We start from the raw sequence: 22,371 nt of genomic DNA on the forward strand, positions 1-22,371 counted from the left end.
TGCTCTGGCTGCAGATGTCCCTGGGGGCTGCAGGGGGGTTGGACTGGGTGACCTTTAAAGGCCCATTCCAACCCATTCTGTGAGGCAACCTTTTCATCACTATGTCTTTGAAAAGCATTCTGTGCTTCCTTCCAAGAGGTTTGATTCAGATGCTTTTGTGGCACTTGGCCTTTGGGCAAGAGAGCTGAGAATAACCAAAAGGGACCAAAAATCAGCCTGTGGGTTATGCTCCTGGCTCCAGGAGCCAAGCTGAGACCTGCAGTGCTTACAGAAACCTCTCTGTCCTTCTTTGCAGGCTGGGCACTGTCTCTGTGGACACTCTTTCATGGCAGTCAATGAACCTTCTGCTGGCCTGGTTGCTAGGGCAAATGTGGTTCCAAGCAGTTTGAATCCTGGGCTGAGAATCAGAATCACAGAGTTACTGGGGCTGGAATAGACCTCTGAGATCATCAAGTCCAGGCTGTGACCTAGCACCACCACATTGGCTAGACCTAAGTGCCACAGCCAGCCTGGGCTCAGACTGCCCAATCCTTGCTGCCTACACTTTCAAACCCAAGTAAAATCACCTCAGTGTCCTTGGAGTGAGGGCCCCCAAATAAACACAATACTCACAGCCTCACCAGTGCTAAGTACAGCAGGATTGAGTCATAGAACTGTCAGGCTTGGAAGGGAGCTCAAGGCTCAGCCAGTCCCAACCCCCTGCCATGGGCAGGGACACCTCACACCACAGCAGCTTGCTCACAGCCACCTCCAGCCTGGCTGCAAACACCTCCAGGCAGGAGGCCTCCACCACCTTCCTGGGCAACCTGTGCCAGGCTCTCACCACCCTCCTGGGCAACAACTTCTTCCTCACAGCCAATCTCAATCTCCCCACTTCTAGTTTTGCTCCATCCCCCCCAGTCCTATCCCTCCCTGACACCCTCACAAGTCCCTCCCCAGCTTTCTTGCAGCCCCCTGCAGACCCTGGAAGGCCACCAGAAGCTCTCCTGGGAGCCTTCTCCTCTCCAGCCTGCACAACCCCAACTCTCTCAGGCTGTCTCCAGAGCAGAGCAGCTCCAGCCCTCTGCTCAGCCCTCTGATCCTGCCCTGCTCCTGCTGGCCACACCATTCCTGGCCCAGACCAGGGTGCTCATGGATCTGGGCTACACCAAGTTAATTTCATCACACTGACCTCTCTCTAGCCATGGGCCAAGGGATTACAAGAGCTGTGACAGCAAGAAGGGGAAGAGGGGACACTAGGAGCAAAGAATGAGTTGCTTCAGTGCAGTGCTCAGGCTAAAGGAAGGCTAAAACTGCCTCTGCTTGCAGCTGTGCTCTCAAAGCCAGGATCTGGAGAAGAGGAGGCTCAGGGGAGACTTCATTGCTCTCTACAGCTACCAGGTCTCAGGCAGCTCATCTTCAGCTGGCTGTCAGCCAACACCCCTAGGTCCTTTTGCACTGGGCAGTATCCATCCACTCTGCCCTGAGCCCTGTGAGCAGGAAATGCAGGGGGGTTTAACCCAGGTGGATCCTTCCACATCTCCCTGGAGTGAGGCTGAGATGCAGGAGAGCTGAGTAAGGTGAATCACTGCAGTGACCTTTGGGCTTTGGTCACTCTGTCTGTCCTGCCTGCCTGGGGAAGCTCTTGACAATCAGTGGGGTTAATTATTTGCTGCTTTGGTTACCACTGAGGCAGAAACTGGCTTAGTAACCCCCCAAATCCTTTGGTTTCAGAGCTGAATAGAATAGAATAGAATAGAGTAGAATAGAATAGAGTAGAATAGAATACAGTAGAGTAGAATGGAATAGAATAGAGTGGAATGGAATGGAATGGAATGGAATGGAATGGAATAGAATAGAATAGAATAGAATAGAATAGAATAGAATAGAATAGAATAGAATAGAATAGAATAGACCAGACCAGGTTGGAAAAGACCTTTGAGGTCATCCAGTCCAACCTCTCACCCAGCACCATCTGATCAACCCAACCATGGCACCAAGTGCCTCAGCCAGGCTCTTTGTAAACACCTCCAGGGATGGGGACTCCACCACCTCCCTGGGCAGCACAGCCCAAGGGCCAATCTCTCTGTCTGGGAAGAACTTTTTCCTCACCTCCAGCCTAAACCTCCCCTGGCACAGCTTGAGACTGTGTCCTCTTGTTCTGGTGCTGGGTGCCTGGGAGAAGAGCCCAATCCCCACCTGGCTACAACCTCCCTTCAGGGAGTTGGAGAGAGCAAGAAGGTCTCCCCTGAGCCTCCTCTTCTCCAGATCCTGGCTTTGAGAGCACAGCTGCAAGCAGAGGCAGTTTTAGCCTTCCTTTAGCCTGAGCACTGCACTGTAGCAACTCATTCTTTGCTCCTAGTGTCCCCTCTTCCCCTTCTTGCTGTCACAGCTCTTGTAATCCCTTGGCCCATGGCTGGAGAGAGGTCAGTGTGATGAAATTAACTTGGTGTAGCCCAGACCCATGCAGGGCATTCCACTTGGCTCTCCAGCCAGCCTCTCCTTTAGCCCTGTCTGTTAGTGATCCTAATCCTTGGACTTCAAAGGCTCTGCCGTTTATAGCCTGTTAAAGCCAGGAAGTTTCTGATGGATTAGGGCAAGGAATGGGTTTGAAGTTTGCAATGTGCACCACTCTGGCTGATAAAGGCTGCTTTATTGCCCTACAGTAGGATCTGCTCTTTTATGGCTCTGCACTTTTAATTGGTTGGAGGAAAGCTGAAGTGCTTAACCTCCCAGGACAGCCAGCCCTGCCTCCCCTGCTCCTTTCCCCTCTGAGGGGGACACAGTCTGGGGCCAGAAGCAACCCTTGGCCTTTCCAACTCTTTGTCTGCTGTGCTGTGTGGTGTGTGGTGTGTGTATTGTGGTGTGTGGTATGGTGTGGTGTGTGGTGTGGTGTTGTGTGGTGTGTGGCCTTGTGTGTTGTGGTGTTTTGTGCTGTGGTGTTTTCATAGTATCACAGAATCAGTCAGGGTTGGAAGGGACCACAAGGATCATCCAGTTCCAACCCCCCTGCCATGGGCAGGGACACCCCACACTAGATCAGCCTGGCCACAGCCTCAGCCAGCCTGGACTTAAGCACCTCCAGGGTCAGGGTCCCAACCACCTCCCTGGACAACCCATTCCAGGGCTTCACCACTCTCATGGGGAAGAACTTCCTCCTCACCTCCAGCCTCAATCTCCCCACCTCCAGCTTCATTCCATTCCCCCTAGTCCTATCCCTATCTGAGATCCTGAGCAGTCCCTCCCCAGCCTTCTTCGAGCCCCCTTCAGATCCTGGAAGGCCACAATGAGGTCACCTGGGAGCCTTCTGCAGACTGAACAGCCCCAACTCCTTCAGTCTGTCCTCACAGGAGAGGTGCTCCAGCCCTCTGCTCATCCTCCTGGCCCTGCTCTGGACACCTTCCAGCACCTCCAGATCCCTCTTGTCATAGGGGCTCCAGAACTGGAGGCAGCACTCCAGGTGGGGTCTCACCTGTGGTATTGTGTGGTGTGTGGTGTTTTGTGCTGTGGTGTTCTGTGGTGTTGGGTGGTGTGTGGTGTTTGGCTGTGGTGGTGTGTGGTGTGTTCTGTGGTGCTGTGTGGTGCTGTGGTGGGTGGTGTTTGGCTGTGGTGGCAGTGGGAGGGCTGGCTTTGAAGGGCAGCTGGCTTGGATGTGGATGTGTGCAGCAGGCTGTGTTGGCAGGGCCTTTCTCTCCCCTGGCAGCACCAGGGCAGTGCTAGAGCTGGCAGTGCTGCTGTGCGTGGAAGTGTTGGAAGAGAGGGGATCTGTCCCCAGGCAGGGGAAGATTGGAAGTAGGTGGAAGGTCCAAAAGTTCACTTTGGTTTCTGGGGTTGTTTGAGGGGTTGTGTGAGCTTCTGACGAGGCTGTTGTGTCACAAACCTCATCAGACTCAGGGTTTGACATGGAAACAGACTGGGCTGCACCAGAGGGCCCTGAAACGTCCCTTCTGCCCCAAACCCTTCCATGATGTGAAGAAATATTCTATTCCAAACATCATACAGGATTTGAGACACTGCCCTGCCCAGCAGAGGTGACCTTCCACCTGATCAAAGTGCAGCTCTTGTGCCCAGGGGGCCAAGAAGGCCAAGGGCATCCTGGCCTGCATCAGGAACAGTGTGGCCAGCAGGAGCAGGGAGGTCATTGTGCCCTGTGCCCAGCACTGCTCAGGCCACACCTTGAGTCCTGTGTCCTGCTCTGGGCTCCTCAGGTTAGGAAGGAGGTTGAGCTGCTGGAAGGTGTCCAGAGAAGGGCAAGAAAGCTGGGGAGGGGTCTGGAGCACAGCCCTGTGAGGAGAGGCTGAGGGAGCTGGGGTTGCTTAGCCTGGGGAAGAGGAGGCTCAGGGGAGACCTTCTTGTTCTCTCCAACTCCCTGAAGGGAGGTTGTAGCCAGGCGGGGGTTGGTCTCTTCTCCCAGGCAGGCAGCACCAGAACAAGAGGACACAGTTTCAGGCTGCGCCAGGGGAGGTCTAGGCTGGAGGTCAGGAGGAAGTTCTACAGAGAGAGAGTGATTGCCCATTGGGATGTTCTACCCAGGGAGGTGGTGGAGTCCCCATCCCTGGAGGTGTTCAAGAGGGGATTGGATGTGGCACTTGGTGCCATGGTCTGGTCATGAGGTCTGTGGTGACAGGTTGGACTCGATGACCTTTGAGGTCTCTTCCAGCCTTGGTGATTCTGTGAGACTGTGAATACTGGGCTCAGTTTTGAGCCCCTCCCTCCAGAAGGACATTGAGAGGCTGGAGCAGGTCCAGAGAAGGGCAGTGAAGCTGGGTAAGGGCCTGGAGAGCAGGGCTGGGGAGGAGCAGCTGAGCGAGCTGGGAGTGTTTAGCCTGGATGCTGTGAGGATACCTTTTCCCAGGCAACCAGCACCAGAACAAGAGGACACAGTCTCAAGCTGTGCCAGGGGAGGTTTAGGCTGGAGGTGAGGAGAAATTCTTCCCAACAAGAGAAATTGGCTCTTGGGCTGTGCTGTCCAGGGAGGTGGTGGAGTCCCCATCCCTGGAGGTGTTCAGGAAGAGCCTGGCTGAGGCCCTTGGTGCCAGCGTTGAGTTGATCAGATGGTGCTGGGTGAGAGGCTGGACTGGATGACCTCAAAGGTCTTCTCCAACCTGGTTAATTCTGTTCTGTTCTAGTCTGTTCTCATTGCTCCCTGCAGCTCCCTGAAAGGAGTCTGGAGCCAGATGGGTGTTGGTCTCTTCTCCAAAGTAACCAGTGCTAGGATGAGAGGAAATGGCCTCAGGCTGTGCCAGTGGAGGTTTAGGTTGGACATGAGGAACAATTCCTTCCTCATTTGGGTGGTCAAACCCTGGCCCAGGCTGCCCAGGGCAGAGGTGGAGGTCTCATCCCTGGAGGGTTTCAGAGCTGTGCAGATGTGGTGCTGAGGGCCATGGCTCAGTGGGGAGCTGGCAGTGCTGGGGTAGTGTTAGGCTCAGTGATCTTGAAGATCTTTTCCACCCAAAGTGATTCTATGATTTGGGAGATGTATTCATCTGTAGAGAAGAAAGGACAAGACTTTTGGTAAGTGTACTCTTAAATGCCTTTACAACATTTGCAACTAGCTGAAGGGCCACTCCCATTTTCAGCTTCAGCAGCTGGGCCACCCAGAGGTGAAGGCACAGCATCACAGCATCACAGCCTGTTAGGGCTTGGAAGGGACCTCCAGGGAGCATCCAGTCCAACCAGCCTCATTCAGTCTTCACCATTGCCCAATAACTTGGCTTTAGGGCAAGGAGCTGATTCAAGGAGGGGCTCTCTTTGAGAGGGCTCAAAGGCAGAAGCCTGGGTAAAGAAGTCAAAGCTTACTGGCTGCTTTGGGATGGTTGCTCAGTAAGTGCAGCACTGAGCTTTGGTGAGACTGGGAACCAACAGCCTCATCTTGTGGTGTTGAGCTCAAAATGTGAGCACTGTCAAGGGAAAAGAAAGACACAGCTGCAGCAGAGTACCAGAGCTGTTTGTGCAACAGCTTTTGGCTTTTCAGTGTGCTTACAAGCACAAGCCCATAACCCCAGCATGGAGAGCTTGGAAGGGACCTCTGGAGATCACCCAGTCCAACCCCCTGCTCCAGCAGGGCACCCACAGCAGCTTGCCCAGGAGCCCAGGGGGGGTTGGAAGCTCTCCACACCAGGAGACTGCACAACCTCTCTGTATGTAGCAGTGGTGCAGTCAGTCTCTCCTTGCAGATCATACTTCTGAGTTCAGGCATCATCATTTTTGCCCCCTGGAGGAACATTGCCCAAGGCTGAACACTGCTCTGCCTGAGGAGAGTGAGGGATTGCTTCAGGTCTCTTGGACTGTGCTGATTTATTTGCATTCCACTGCCTGGCTTGGTCTGTTCTTTACAGCAGCACAACAGCAGCTGAACATGAGCCTGCAGTGTGCCCAGGGGGCCAATGGCATCCTGGCCTGCATCAGGAACAGTGTGGCCAGCAGGAGCAGGGAGGTCATTGTGCCCTGTGCTCAGCACTGGTTAGGCCACACCTTGAGTCCTGTGTCCAGTTCTGGGCTCCTCAGGTCAGGAAAGAGGTTGAGCTGCTGGAAGGTGTCCAGAGAAGGGCAAGAAAGCTGGGGAGGGGTCTGGAGCACAGCCCTGTGAGGAGAGGCTGAGGGAGCTGGGGTTGCTTAGCCTGGAGAAGAGGAGGCTCAGGGGACCTCAGCACCCACAGCAGCTTGCCCAGGAGCACAATGGCCGGGGGGGGTTGGAAGCTCTCCACACCAGGAGACTCCACAACCTCTCTGGGCAGCCTGCTGCAGGCTCCAGCACCCTCACAACAAAGAAGTTTCTCCTCCTGTTCAGATGGAACCTCCTGGGTTCCACTTTGTGCCCACTGCCCCTTGTGCTGTCCCTGGGCACCACTGAGCAGAGCCTGGCCCCAGCCTCTTGCCCCCCACAGCTCCTTCAGCTCTTGCTGAGCATTGCTCAGCTCCCCTCTGGGGCTGCTCTGCTCCAGGCTCTCAGCCCCAGGGCTCTCAGCCTTTGCTCCTCACAGAGCTGCTCCAGGCCCCTCAGCAGTTTGGAGCCTCTGCTGGGCTCTCTCCAGGAGTTTATTGTCTCTCTTGAACTGGGGAGCCCAGAACTGGCCCCAGGACTCCAGATGTGGTCTTACTAGGGCAGAGCAGAGAGGAAGCAGAGCCTCCCTTGAGCTGCTAGTCCCACTCTTCTTCATGAACCCCAGGGAACCATTGGCCTTCTTGGCCATGAGAGCACAGTGCTGGCTCATGGTGAACTCATCCACCAGCACTCTGAGGTGCTTCTCCTGAGCTGCTTCCCAGCAGGTTCCCCCTCACCTGTACTGCTGCAGAGGGTGGTTCCTCCCCAGGGGCAGGACTCTACACTTGCCCTTGTGGAAGTTCCTGAGGTTCCCTCTGCCCAGCTCCCCAGCCTGGCCAGGCCTGGCTGAATGGCCAAGTCAGTGTCAGAATTATCTTCTGGTTGATGTGAAATAGCCAAAAACATCCCCTAAGATGCTGGGTTTTTTTACTCAAGCCTCAGAGCCTGATGGATTCCCTGTGCTGATCCAAGTGTGCTCTGGATTTAGGGATGTGGTCTCTGCCCTGTGGCTTTGGCTGAGGTGTGCAGGAAGCCTGTCAACAGTGGTGGCAGCTGGCCCAGGGCTGTGTGGGTAGCATGAATAACAGGATTAAAAGCTTTGCAGTGGAACAGAGGAAAACCCAAACAAGCATCCTGGCCCCCTCTACCTGCTGCTGGGAAGAGCTGGGGGGGCAGGGTGTGTTTTTGTTTTCTCCATCAGTCAAATACCTTTGGCCTTTCCTTTCTCTTTGCCTCAATTGCCTGTCCTGAAACTGAAGGGAAAAGCCTCTTGGTAGATCTTTCATAGTACCATAGTGTCAGTCAGGGTTGGAAGGGACCACAAGGATCATCCAGTTCCAGCCCCCCTGCCATGGGCAGGGACACCCCACACTAGATCAGCCTGGCCAGAGCCTCAGCCAGCCTGGCCTTAAACACCCCCAGGGACAGGGCCCCAACCACCTCCCTGCACAACCCAGTCCAGGGTTTCACCACTCTCATGGGGAAGAACTTCCTCCTCACCTCCAGCCTCAATCTCCCCACCTCCAGCTTCATTCCATTCCCCCTAGTCCTATCACTCCCTGAGATCCTGAGCAGTCCCTCCCCAGCCTTCCTGGAGCCCCCTTCAGATCCTGGAAGGCCACAATGAGGTCACCTGGGAGCCTTCTCTTCTGCAGACTGAACAGCCCCAACTCCTTCAGTCTGTCCTCACAGGAGAGGTGCTCCAGCCCTCTGCTCATCCTCCTGGCCCTTCTCTGGACACCTTCCAGCACCTCCAGATCCCTCTTGTCATAGGGGCTCCAGAACTGGAGGCAGGACTCCAGGTGGAGTCTCCCCAGAGCTGAGCAGAGGGGGAGAATCACCTCCCTTGCCCTGCTGGCCACACTTCTCCTGCTGCAGCCCAGGATCTGGTTGGCTTTCTGGGCTGCAAGTGCACACTGAGAGCTCCTGGTGAGCTTCTCCTCCCCCAGCACCCCCAAGTCTCTCTCCTCAGGGCTGCTTTCCAGCCAGTCCCTGCCCAGCCTGCATTTGTGCCTGGGATTGCCTCCACCCAGATGCAGGACCCTGCCCTTGCTCTTGTTGAACCTCCTGAGGTTGGCTTGTGCCCACCTCTGCAGCCTGTCCAGGTCCCTCTGGATGGATCCCTTCCCTCCAGCTGTCTGCTGCACCACACAGCTTGGTGTCATCAGCAAACCTGCTGAGGGTGCACTCAGTGCCACTGTCCCTGGCACCCACAAAGATGTTGAACAAGCCTGGTCCCAGGACTGATCCCTGAGGGACTCTGCTTGTCCCTGGCCTCCACTGGGACATGGAGCCATTGACAGCCACTCTTTGGCCATCAAGCCAGTTCCTTATCCATCTGGTGGTCACCCATCACACCCATGTGTCACCAGCCTGGAGCCCAGGATGTGGTGTGGGACAGTGTCGAAGGCTCTGCTCAGGCCCAGGCAAACGACAGCAGTTGCTCTCCCCTCAGCTATTGATGTTGTCACCACTGGTGACAACTTTCCACCACTGGTTCATCACTTCTGTTTCAAACAGTTGAAACTTGACATCACATCCTCCTGGGCAAGCTTAGGAAGTGCGACTTGGATGAGTGGACAGTGAGGGGAGCTGAGAACTGCCTTGAAGGGCCGAGCTCAGAGGGCTGTGCTCAGCGGTGCAGGGGCCAGTTAGAGGCCTGTGGTGTTCCCTGGGTCCAGTCCTGTTCAGAGTAGATTCATAGAATGGTTTGAGTTGGAAGGGACCTTAAAGCTCATCCATGGGCAGGGACAGCTCCCACCAGCACAGGCTGCTCAAGGCCTCATCCAGCCTGGCTTGGAACACCTCCAGGGAGGGAAACTCCACAGCCTCCCTGGGCAGCCTGTGCCAGAGTCTCCCCACCCTCACTGGAAAGAACTTCTTCCTCATCTCCAGTCTCCAGCTCCCCTCTCCCAGCTCAAAGCCACTGCCCCTTGTCCTATCACTACAAGCCCTTGTCAAAAGTCCCTCCCCAGCTTTCTTGTTGTGGAGGTTCCCACCCTGAATGTGGTCAAAGCCAGGCTGGCTAGGGCCTGGTCTAGTAGAAGGAGTCCCTGCCTATGGCGGGGGGGTTGGAATTAGGTGATCATTAAAGTCCCTTCCAACCTAAGCCACTGTATGATGCTTTTGTCCTCTGGTGTAAGGATGTTGTGGGGCACAAGAAGAAGCCTTTGGCATTTTGTTATCTTAAGTTCTTCCTGTGCCCCAAGGCTTTGAAGATGAAAATACTGTGTGCAGGGCTGGAGCCCTCAGCACAGCAAGGACCTGGAGCTGATGGAGAGGCTCCAGAGGAGGGACATGAAAATGCTCAGGGGGTTGGAGCAGCTCTGCTGTGAGGAGAGGCTGAGGGAGCTGGGGGTGTTCAGCCTGGAGAGGAGAAGGCTCTGGGGAGACCTAAGAGCAGCCTGCCAGGACCTGAAGGGGGCTGCAGGAAGGCTGCAGAGAGACTGTTTGCAAAGGCCTGCAGGGACAGGAGCAGGGGCAATGGCTTCAAACTGGAGCAGAGCAGATTGGGATTGGATGTGAAGAAGAAGTTCTTCACCATGAGGGTGGTGGAACACTGACACAGGCTGCCCAGGGAGGTGGTTGAGGCTCCTTCCCTGGAGATACTCAAGGTGAGGCTGGACAGGGCCCTGGGCAGCCTGATGTGGTTGGGGATGTCCCTGCTGGCTGTGGGGAGGTTGGGCTGGCTGAGCTTTGGAAGTCCCTCCCAGCCTGGACCAGACTGTGATTCTCTGATTCACTGTCTGCACAGAATCTACTCCTCCACTGCCAACAGTAACATTTTAGGGGTCTGTAGATCTTTGCTGGCTACAACAACATCGACTTCTCCAGAGAGGGAGATGCAGCTGAAGCTCTCTCTCTGCATTCACCTCCTCGCCTCCACCAGGAGAAAGTCCGAAGAGAAGCTAAACCCAGAGGTACAGAGCTCTCCAGGAGTCAGATACAGGACTGGATCTCATGTCCTTTGGTGCTTGTTTCTCCAGAGTCCCTCTGGCCCAAGATCCGAGTGCCCCTGAAGGTCGTTCGCACGGCGGAAAACAAACTCAGCAACCGCTTCTTCCCCTATGACGAGATCGAGACCGAGGCCGTGCTGGCCATCGACGACGACATCATCATGCTGACCTCAGACGAGCTCCAGTTCGGCTATGAGGTGAGGGGACTGCACACTCCCTTCACAGAGCAGGGCACCAGAGAGCCCTGTGGCTTGGAAAGGGCCTCCAGAGGTCATCTAGTCCAACAGCCCTGCGCTCAGAAGGGACATCCTCAGAGCCTTCTCGAGCCCAGAGAGTGGTGGTGAATGGTGCCACAGCCAGCTGGCAGCCAGGCACCAGTGCTGTGCCCCAGGGAGCAGTGCTGGGCCCCAGCCTGTTCAATATCTTGATTGATGATGTGGAGGAGGGGATGGAGTCCAGCATCAGTAAATGTGCAGCTGACAGCAAGCTGGGGGCAGGAGTTGATCTGCTGGAGGGTAGAGAGGCTCTGCAGAGGGACCTCAACAGGCTGGGCAGATGAGCAGAGGCCAAGGGCAGGAGATTGAACACATCCAAGTGCCAGGTTCTGCACATTGGCCACAGCAACCCCAGGCAGTGCTACAGGCTGGGGTCAGAGTGGCTGAGAGCAGCCAGGCAGAGAGGGTCCTGGGGGTGCTGGTTGATGGTAGGCTGAACATGAGCCTGCAGTGTGCCCAGGCAGCCAGGAAGGCAAATGACATCCTGGCCTGCATCAGGAAGAGTGTGGCCAGCAGGAGCAGGGAGGTCATTGTGCCCTGTGCTCAGCACTGGTTAGGCCACACCTTGAGTCCTGTGTCCAGTTCTGGGCTCCTCAGGTTAGGAAGGAGGTTGAGCTGCTGGAAGGTGTCCAGAGAAGGGCAACAAAGCTGGGGAGGGGTCTGGAGCACAGCCCCAGGAGGAGAGGCTGAGGGAGCTGGGGTTGCTTAGCCTGGAGAAGAGGAGGCTCAGGGGAGACCTTCTTGCTCTCTCCAACTCCCTGAAGGGAGGTTGTAGACAGGCAGAGGTTGGTCTCTTCTCCCAGGCAGCCAGCACCAGAACAAGAGGACACAGTCTCAGGCTGTGCCAGGGGAGGTTTAGGCTGGAGGTGAGGAGAAAGTTCTTCACAGAGAGAGTGATTGGCCATTGGGATGTGCTGCCTGGGGAGGTGTTGGAGTCCCCATCCCTGGAGGTGTTCAGGAGGAGACTTGATGGGGTGCTTGGTGCCATGGGTTAGTTGATTAGGTGGTGTTGGATGATAGGTTGGACACCATGATCTTGAAGGTCTCTTCCAACCTGGTCTATTCTATTCTATTCTATTCTATTCTATCCTATCCTATCCTATCCTATCCTATTCTCTACGGGGATGGGGCCTCAGTCACCTCATGGGCAGCCTGTTGTAGTGTTCCAGCAGCCTCCTGGTGCAGAACTTGTTGCTCACATCCAATCTCACTCTGCTCTGCTCTCATTTCAAACCATTACCCCTCCTCCTGTCCCTGCAGGCCTTTGCAAGCAGTCTCTCTGCAGCCTTCTTGTAGCCCCCATTCAGATACTGGAAGGTCATTATTAGATGTCCTTGAAGCCTTCTCTTCTCCAGGCTGAACACCCCCAGCTCCCTCAGCCTGGCCTCCTAGCAGAGCCCCTGGTCCTTTTTGTGGCCTCCTAACCCACTCCATCAGGTCCAGGTCCTTCCTATGTTGAGGGCTCCTGAGCTGGATGCATTGCTCCAGGTGAGGTCTCACCAGAGCAGAGCAGAGGGGCAGAATCCTCTCTCTCTACCTCTGGCCATGCTGCTTTGGCTGCAGCCCAGGCTGCCATTCTGGGCTGCCAGTGCCCATTGCTGGCTCCTGTCCACCTTCTCACCCACCAGCACCCCAAGCCCTTTCTGCAGAGCTGCTCTCAATCTCATCCTCCCCCAGCCTGCCTTGATCTCTAGGACTGCCCTGTCCTAGGTGCAGGCCCTTACACTTTGCCTTATTGAACCTCATATATCTATAAAGACAAGGAATTGCTGCACAGTCTGCTGATTCAACTGGCTTGGTCTCTCCTTACTGTGAGAGCTCAGTGCTGGCTGAAAGCTTTTTACAGCTAGTCCTTAACTGCCAGCTAACAGAACGTTCTGGCAAGTGGCACAGTAGTGCCAAGGAGCTCCAGAAAAGCAGTTTGGAGACTGAAGTCATAGTATCACAGTACCATAGTGTCAGTCAGGGTTGGAAGGGACCACAGGGATCATCTAGTTCCAACCCCCCTGCCATGGGCAGGGACACCCCACACTAGATCAGCCTGGCCACAGCCTCAGCCAGCCTGGCCTTAAACACCTCTAGGGACAGGGCCCCAACCACCTCCCTGCACAACCCATTCCAGGGCTTCACCACTCTCATGGGGAAGAACTTCCTCCTCCCCTCCAGCCTCAATCTCCCCACATCCAGCTTCATTCCATTCCCCCTAGTCCTATCACTGCCTGAGATCCTGAGCAGTCCCTCCCCAGCCTTCCTGTAACCCCCTTCAGATCCTGGAAGGCCACAATGAGGTCACCTGGGAGCCTTCTCTTCTCCAGACTGAACAGCCCCAACTCCTTCAGTCTGTCCTCACAGGAGAGGTGCTCCAGCCCTCTGCTCATCCTCCTGGCCCTTCTCTGGACACCTTCCAGCACCTCCACATCCCTCTTGTCATAGGGGCTCCAGAACTGGAGGCAGGACTCCAGGTGGGGTCTCCCCAGAGCTGAGCAGAGGGGGAGAATCACCTCCCTTGCCCTGCTGGCCACACTTCTCTTGCTGCAGCCCATTCCTCTTCACAGCTTCAACCACTTTCCAGGCAAATCAGGAGCACAGTCCATGCTAAGCTGTGTTGATGGACAAGACAAGTCTCAGAGATTAAGTGCTGGGGACAGAGGAGGCCTCTTGAGGACATGCCAGAGGGAGGCAGAGCACGGTGCCAAGAGGCACGGGAGAATGTCAGGGAGGGGACGCCGGTGTCACATGCTGGAGCTGGGCAGAGCTTCAGCAGCTGCTGCTGTGATGAGGGTGTGGACAAAAAGGAAAGGTTGTCCAAACTGCTTACCCCTGGCAGTGCAGAGGGGGCTGTGAAGCTGTTTGTCAGAAGTGTGCTCACTTACAGCAGCGCTCCGGCTCCCTTCCGCACGCTCCCGGCTGGAGGAGCTCGTTTGTCGTTATCAGTGCTGGGCCCCAGCCTCTTGAACATCTTCATTGATGATCTGGAGGAGGGCATTGAGTCAGTCATCAGCAAATGTGCAGATGACACCAAGCTGGGAGCAGATGTTGGTCAGTGAGAGGGCAGAAGGGCTCTGCAGAGGGACCTCGACCGACTGGGCAGATGGGCAGAGGCCAACAGGATGGCATTCAACAAGTCCAAGTGCCAGGGGCTGCACTTTGGCCACAGCAACCCCAGGCAGAGCTACAGGCTGGGGTCAGAGTGGCTGAGAGCTGCCAAACAGAGAGGGACCTGGGGGTGCTGGTTGACAGCTGCCTGAACATGAGCCAGCAGTGTGCCCAGGTGGCCAAGAAGGCCAAGGGCATCCTGGCCTGCATCAGGAATAGTGTGGCCAGCAGGAGCAGGGAAGTCATTGTGCCCTGTGCTCTGCACTGGTTAGGCCACACCTTGAGTCCTGTGTCCAGTTCTGGGCCCCTCAGTTTAGGAAGGACATTGGGAGTCTTGAAGGTGTCCAGAGAAGGGCAACAAAGCTGGGGAGAGGCCTTGAGCACAGCCCTGTGAGGAGAGGCTGAGGGAGCTGGGGTTGCTTAGCCTGGAGAAGGGGAGGCTCAGGGGAGACCTCATTGCTCTCTCCAACTCCCTGAAGGGAGGTTGTAGCCAGGTGGGGGTTGGTCTCTTCTCCCAGGCAGCCAGCACCAGAACAAGAGGACACAGTCTCAAGTTGTGCCAGGGGAAGTTTAGGCTGGAGGTGAGGAGAAAGTTCTTCACAGAGAGAGTTGTTAGCCATTGGGATGTGCTGCCCAGGGAGGTGGTGGAGTCCCCATCCCTGGAGGTGTTCAAGAGGGGATTGGATGTGGCACCTGGTGCCATGGTCTAGTCATGAGGTCTGTGGTGACAGGTTGGACTTGATGACCTTTGAGGTCTCTTCCAACCTTGGTGAGACTGTGAGACTGTGACTTTGATTGGAGTGTTTGACATGGTCCATAATATGGGTCTGGAGAACCCCAGATGGTTCTAGAGAGGCTTCTAGAGGGTCTAGAGGGCAAGTCTTGTGAAGAGCAGCTGAGGGAATTGGAGTTGTTTAGTCTGGAGAAGAGGAGGCTGAGGGAGACCTCATTGCTCTCTACAGCTCCCTGAAAGGAGGCTGCAGTGAGGTGGGGGTTGGTCTGTTCTCCCTAGTTGATGGACTGAGAGGAAAGGGCCTGAAATTGTGCCAGGGGAGGGTTAGGTTGGAGATGAGGAACAATTTCCTCTTGCAAGTGTGGTCAGGGCTTGGAACTGGCTGCCCAGGGGGGTGGTGGAGTCCCATCCCTGGAGGTGTGCCAGACACGTGTGGACATGGCCTGACCTCTGAGGTCTCTTCCAGCCTGGTTGGTTCTGTGATTCTGTGACATGGTTTAGTGGTCCTGGTGGTGTGAAGTGACTGGGTGAGGTCCTTTCCAGCTGAAGCAGTTCCCTGGCTCCATGAGACATGGCTCTTTCTCAAGAGACAGTCTGCAAGCAGTGAGCTTTTGGAGCCAGGAAACGACCTGTGGTAAAGCAGGGCTGCTGGTGTAGTACCAGAGATGTAAAGGAGTGGAGAGAAAGGTTTCAGCTGTCATGTTTGTCTCCAGGAAGGAAATCCTTCCCTTGCCAGCTTAAGAGCAAGGGTTTAGTCCATGAAGTGTGGAAGATGGAATGAGGAGAAGGGAACTGAAGGACAGAGGCTGTTTTTTGGCCACATTCTGTGTTGCCTACACTGAAGGTTGGAGCAGCAGAGCAATGAGGCACTGGCAGCTCTGCAGGCTGACTGGCTTTGCTCTGTGCTGGTGCTCAGAGCTCCTGGTTTGGAGGGTGCAGGGATGGGATGGAAAGCAGCAAATCCACCCCATGCCTGCTGTGTAAATCCTGGCTGTCTGTGCAGATGGAGTTTGATTTTCATTCTCATCCAGCTGCCTCAGAAGTAAATCAAAACAACCTTCATAAACCCCTAAGAGGGCTGGGTGAGGAGTTCCAAATGAGTCTCTGCTGCTTGGAGGGCTCCAAGGCAGAAGTTCAGCTGAATGCAGCCAGAAGCAGTGAGAACTGTGGTGGTTGGTGTGGCTGGAGTGTTAACTTCCACATCCTCAGTGGGGAGTAGCTGTAACTTCACCTCTGTTGGGCCTGGTCATGCAGGAAAGGCTTAGCCTCATGACACACACAAAAAAGCAACCATGAGGCAAGTAGGAGGTGAGATGAATTCCCATCCAGTGTGGTTAGGTAGCAGCTGGGACTCCGAGTTCCTGCTCCTCAGCACCTAGGTCTGTGTGAGATCCCCTACAATGGCAGTGCTGGGTCCTGCACTTGGCTCACAACAGCCCCATGAGTGCTCCAGGCTTGGGGCAGAGTGGCTGGAAGCTGCCCTGGGGAAAAGGAGCTGGGGGTGCTGGTTGGCAGCTGGCTGGAGGTGAGCCTGCAGTGTGCCCTGGTGTCCCAAGAAAGCCACCAGCACCCCAGCTGGGATCAGCAAGAGTGTGGCCAGCAGCACCAGGGAAATGGTTGTGCCCCTGCACTTGGCACTGCTGAGGCCACAGCTGGAATCCTGGGCTCAGTTTGGGGCCCCTCACTCTCAGAAGGACATTGAGAGGCTGGAGCAGGTCGAGAGAAGGGCAACAGAGCTGGGGAAGGGTCTGGAGAAGAGGGCTGGGGAGGAGCAGCTGAGGGAGCTGGGGGTGTTTAGCCTGGGGAAGAGGAGAGAAGGGAGGAGAGGAGGAGAAGGGAGACCTCACTGCTCTCCTCAACTGCCTGAAAGGAGGTGGCAGTGAGGTAGGGGAGGTGGTGGAGTCCCTAGCCCTGGAAGTGTTCAAGAAACCTGTGGCCATGGTGGCACCTGGGGCCAGGGTTTAGTGGCCATGGTGGGGTTGGGTCTGTGGCTGGGCTCAATGATCTTGGAGGTCTTTCCCAACCCAACCAATTCTGTGCTTCTGTCCCGGGGTATGGCTGTGGGAGTCACTCATTGGCCTTCCAGGGAGCAGATCTGGGGCTGGCAGGGAGTGTCTGGGTAGCAATCCTGTGCTCAGTGTGTGACTGTAACTGCTTGGGAGGGAGCTTGTTCAGTCTGGCAGGCCACACACTGTTAGGTTTTGCAGCTTGTTGCATGCTAGTCTACATTTTGTTCCTTTCTGCTTCTGGGAACAGGAGGGATGGAAAACCCAAAGGGTTTGGTGAGCAGCTAGCTGAGAGGAACCCCTGGCGAGTTCAGATCCTTCCACGTTGCACTCCTTTCCCCCACCCTGCGCAGGGAGTGGATAGAAATGTCTTTGGCTGCAGCAGCACAGCAGATTAGTTCCTAGAGACACTGTTTTCCTCCTGTGTCGAGGGTAGGTGATGGAGTTCCTGCTCTCTGGCCCAGGAATCAGGGGCTGAAGATTGATCTTTCCTGTCCCTGAGTGTCTGTGACTTGCTTGACAGGCCTGGGCTGGCTCCCACATGTTCAGATTGTCCTCAGCCCCTGGTAATTTATTTATCTGTTTATGTGTCTTACCAGAGAAGTATCTCTCAGGCTCTTGACTCATTTGCAGGGGATTCCAGGGGGAACAGTAGCAGCATATAAAGTTACCAGAAAGTTTGCTTTTGAAAGCCTGTCTGCTGCTGCTTTGCTTTGTAAGGAGGGCTGGGAACGTGACATTCAGTCATTTCCCCCCTTCCCCTTGACATCTTGGGAGAGACTGCACATGGAAACATGTGGCCCAGCCTTGGCTGAGCGTGGGGAGCCAGCCTGGCAAGGAAAACCAACCCCAAACCCCAACCCACCAGGAGAACTTTGATCTCTGTACACTTGCAGCCATAAAATCTTACAGCAACACTCAAAGTGTCAGGCTTTTTTTTTTTTTGCTGGGGGTTTTTGTTGGTTTGGCCTCCTTTTTTTTTTCCTGGGGCCTTGTTAAAAGTGAGCTGTTAGGGTGCAGTGATTTATGGCACTGTGTAAATCAAGGGGGGGGGGGTGGAGAGCAGGAAAAGAGTCCCTGAGTGCTGCTGCTGCTGCTGCTGTGGAGTGAGGCAGCAGAGGGAGGCTCCTGGCATTCTGGCTGGGGAAAGGAGTGTTGCTGGGCAGTTTGCTGAGGAAATCACAGGCATGGCCTGGAGCACTGGGGGAAAAACCAACCAGGCAACAACCACCCTGTTATTGGGGCTGCAGACAGCTTTGCCCCCACTTGGCTGTGGGGTAAAGAGAATTGGGACACCAGCTTCAACAGGACTTAGAGAGTGGTTTGGGTTGGAAGGGATCTCCAAAGGTCATCTAGTCCACCCCCCCTGCAGTCAACAAGGACATCCTCAGAGCGTAACCGAGTCTCACCTTGGATATCTCCAGGGGTGAGGCCTCAGCTCACTCCCTGGGCAGCCTCTTGCAGTGTTCCAGCAGCCTCCTGGGGCAGAACTTATTCCTCACATCAAGTCTCAATGTGCTCTGCTCTAGTTTGAAGCCATTGCCCCTGCTCCTGTCCCTGCAGGCCTTTGCAAACAGTCTCTCTGCAGCCTTCTTGCAGCCCCCTTCAGGTCCTGGCAGGCTGCTCTTAGGTCTCCCCAGAGCCTTCTCTTCTCCAGGCTGAACACCCCCAGCTCCCTCAGCCTCTCCTCACAGCAGAGCTGCTCCAACCCCCTGAGCATTTTCATGTCCCTCCTCTGGAGCCTCTCCATCAGCTCCAGGTCCTTGCTGTGCTGAGGGCTCCAGCCCTGCACCCAGCACTGCAGGTGAGGTCTCCCCAGAGCAGAGCAAAGGGGCAGAATCCTCCCTCTCCAGGCTGAACAACCTGGGTGAGTATTGAGGCTGTCATAGTCTTAGCAAATTGAAGTAGAACCATTGGCTGCTTGTGAAGTGCTCCAGTGCAAGACTGAAAGCTCCTGGCTGTGGTCTCCCCACCTTGGCAGCTGATTGAGCATTGCTGTCACCCTGAAAAGTGGCGATCTCCAAGGGTGAAGTTCATGAGGCTCTCTTGTTGCATGCTGGTGTAGCATTCACAGCCTTACCAGGACCAAGTGTTCCTATGGCAGCCGTAGCAGAAGTCCTCTGAATCAGGATTGTGGCTCTTGAGTCCGTGGGCTTTGCTCACAGGAGAGGTTAGGTTGGTGCTTTTTTAACTGTGTCTTGCTTCTGTGGGAAGCTTTTTTGGCCTCCTGCTTGTTACATGCTCTTCTGGTGCCTCAGAGGTGGTTTCCAGTGCGTCCTGCCTTGGCCATGCCTTTACAAAGCATCACATCTGCTGAACTGGCATGTTTCACTAGGGCTGCAGTCATCACCCAAGCTTCAAGCACTGAAGCCCAGCATGGAGGGGTTGGAAAGGACCCCTGGGGATCACCCAGTCCAACCCCCTGCCAAAGCAGGGCACCCACAGCAGCTTGCCCAGGAGCACAGTGCCCAGGGAGGGTTGGAAGCTCTCCAGACAAGGAGACTCCACAGCCTCTCTGGGCAGCCTGCTCCAGGCCTCCAGCACCCTCACAACAAAGAAGTTTCTCCTCCTGTTGTAGATGGAACCTCCTGGGTTCCACTTTGTGCCCACTGCCCCTTGTCCTGTCCCTGGGCACCACTGAGCAGAGTCTGGCCCCAGCCTCTTGCCCCCCACACTTTAGATATTGATAAGCATTAGACACTGATAAAGAAACCCACCTGGGCAAGGTGCTCCTGGGCAAGCTGCTGTGGGGGCCTCTGCTTTAGCAGGGGAGTTAGACTGGATGATGCCCAGAGGTCCCTTCCAAGCTCTCCATTCTAGAGTTGCTGAGATTGCACATGGCTTGCTGTAGTCCAGTGAGTTCAGTCCCTCAGTGCTGGAGTACCATCTGGGGAAGGAGGAGGTCCTCTGGCTGCGTGGGGAAGGAGCGGTGGCAGCTCCACCCGTGTCACACAGCTGTCAGGCTTGGGAGGGACCTCAAGGCTCAGCCAGTCCCAGCCCCCTGCCATGGGCAGGGACCCCCTCACACCACAGCAGGTTGCCCACAGCCACCTCCAGCCTGGCTGCAAACACCTCCAGGCAGGAGGCTTCCACCACCTCCCTGGGCAACCTGCCACAGCAAAGCAGCACAGAATGGGAGGCCAAAAGAGCTGTGGAGAGGTGAGAGTGGAGCTAGGCTGTTTCTGTCAAGTGGAATCAAAATCAATGCCATTCTCTTCTGGTGTCTCCTGCTAGGATTTTAGTGCAACCATCAAGTCAGAATTGCTGCTGGAGTTTTCATTTGGGGGTGATGCTTTGACCCCAGGAATGTTTGCCTTCAGGTTGTGCAGCAGAGCCATCTGGACTGGTTCTGCTCACTGAGGTGCAGAGCTCCTCTTCCCTTGGCAGCAGGGTGTTCCTTGGCTGTGTCCCTCAGCAGTATTAAATCAGGCTGGCCTTCCTCAGTCTGAGAAAGCTGCTGAGATCACTGGCTCAAATGGAATGTGTTCCTCACAGACCAATCCATCACAGGCACCCATCAAAGCAGAGTGGAGAAGTACCATCCCCACTCTGCTGACTCTAAAAGCTTCCTTGTAAGCAGTGGCCCTGCCTATTGATTTTGGCCCAAACCCACGTGTGGATTTAGGCCATGAGCTTGGTGCAGCTACTTGGAGCCTTTCCAGGGGTTAGCAGTGAGTGAGCTCGTGATGAGCAGTAGGAGAAAGCCAGGATTTCCAATGACTCCTGGAGCATGGCTTCAGTGAAGGGAACCTTTGTTTAAGGCAAGCCTCTTACTCTTCAGACACAGCAAAATCACAGTTTTCAGAGGCCAGCTCTGGGCATCAGAGGTTCAGAGAGACAGGGAACTACTGGGAGAGAGTCCAGTGGAGGCTCCAAAGCTGCTGAGGGGCCTGGAGCAGCTCTGTGAGGAGCAAAGGCTGAGAGCCCTGGGGCTGAGAGCCTGCAGCAGAGCAGCCCCAGAGGGGAGCTGAGCAATGCTCAGCAAGAGCTAAAGGAGCTGTGGGGGGCAAGAGGCTGGGGCCAGGCTCTGCTCAGTGGTGCCCAGGGACAGCACAAGGGGCAGTGGGCACAAACTGGAACCCAGGAGGTTCCATCTGAACAGGAGGAGAAACTTCTTTGCTGTGAGGGCTGCTGGAGGCCTGGAGCAGGCTGCCCAGAGAGGTTGTGGAGTCTCCTTGTCTGGAGAGCTTCCAACCCACCCTGGGCACTGTGCTCCTGGGCAAGCTGCTGTGGGTGCCCTGCTTTGGCAGGGGGTTGGACTGGCTGATCTCTAGAAATCCTTTCCAACCTCCACCGTGCTGGGCTTCAGTGCTTGAAGCTTGGGTGATGATTTTTAGCCCAGTGAAACATTCAGTTCATCAGAGAATTGGTTTTCTTTCAAGGTATGAAGTGCTGGAAACCATTTCTGAGGCAGAACAAGGGCACCTATCAGCAGAAGGCAGAAAGCTTCCAACTGAGCTGAATCTTCCTTTCAGCTGCCTTTAATACACAGTGTGTTCCCTCTGCAAGAACTGTTAGGCCAGGATGGTGCAGCTCAGCGGGGTCCAGCCTCAGCAGCTGACCTGGTGGCACTTTGCCAGAGCTTGGAGGTGCAGATCTTCCAAGCCAGCTTTAAAACAGGATTAAACTTGGTCATTGATTTCTGGAGTCCCAGAGACTAAGGAGTAAAACTGTGGAAGAGGTGGTGGCCCTGCTCTTGGGTTTGGGTTGGGCAGGAGGCACCTTGGCTTGCCCACAAGAAACTCTCTATTTCTTTCATTAACTGATGGCACCAACTTGAAGCAACATCCTCCTGGAGCTGCAAATCAGCTCAGCTTTCAGGAGCCCACTGTGTCAGAGCATTGCCCTAGCTAAACACAATCCCACTCCTAGGTGCCCTAGAAGTGTCTGGAAAGATTGATTTCTGGATGATGTACATGCTGGGGAGTCCAAAGATCTGCTTCCCATTCTTGTTTCCTGTCTGGTTTCTGGCAGGTTTCATCCTCTGTAGGTCTGAAAGAGGGACAGCTCCCATGGTGGGATTGTGAAGCTATCTTAGCTGACAGCAATGAAATGTGAGGAGATTTGGAGGTGAAATGGTATCTGGTGATGTAGCACCCCTGAAATCCCAGAGTCTGCATGGGGGGGGTAGAAGAGACCTCTGAAGCTCACCCAGTCCAACCCCCTGCCAAAGCAGGGCACCAACAGCAGCTTGCCCAGGAGCACAGTGCCCAGGGGGGGTTGGAAGCTCTCCAAAGAAGGAGACTCCACAACCTCTCTGGGCAGCCTGCTCCAGGCCTCCAGCACCCTCACAACAAAGAAGTTTCTCCTCCTGTTCAGATGGAACCTCCTGGGTTCCACTCTGTGCCCAGTGCCCCTTGTCCTGTCCCTGGGCACCACTGAGCAGAGCCTGGCCCCAGCCTCTTGCCCCCCACAGCTCCTTTAGCTCTTGCTGAGCATTGCTCAGCTCCCCTCTGGGGCTGCTCTGCTGCAGGCTTTCAGCCCCAGGGCTCTCAGCCTTTGCTCCTCACAGAGCTGCTCCAGGCCCCTCAGCACCTCTGTAGCCTCCACTGAAGCTCCCTTGACCTGCTGGCCACACTCTCCTTAAAGCACCTCAGGTTACCATTGGCTATGAGGACACATTGCTGGCTCATGGCAGATACAGAAGCAGTTGCTTAAAGCTGATTGATTGGCTTGATTTACTCAGACAGAATACTTGCATAGAGTCATAGAATCACAGAGCTGGCAGGGCTGGAAGGGAGCTCAAGGCTCAGCCAGCCCCAACCCCCTGCCATGGGCAGGG

General features: G+C 55.3%; 1 protein-coding gene across 1 annotated transcript in view; it reads left to right on the forward strand.

Moving 5' to 3' along the window:
• The window catches only part of EXT2 (exostosin glycosyltransferase 2), a 90,328-nt gene that overhangs the window by 48,660 nt on the left and 19,297 nt on the right, over nucleotides 1-22,371 (forward strand). The window contains exon 10 of the mRNA XM_068166841.1: nucleotides 10,510-10,676. Within this exon, the coding sequence (XP_068022942.1) occupies nucleotides 10,510-10,676 (167 nt within the window). The remainder of the gene's footprint in view (nucleotides 1-10,509; nucleotides 10,677-22,371) is intronic.

Source organism: Melanerpes formicivorus, unplaced genomic scaffold (assembly GCF_026170545.1).
Source record: "Melanerpes formicivorus ecotype bairdi unplaced genomic scaffold, bMelFor1.0.p_v2 SCAF_108, whole genome shotgun sequence".
NCBI lineage: Eukaryota > Metazoa > Chordata > Aves > Piciformes > Picidae > Melanerpes > Melanerpes formicivorus.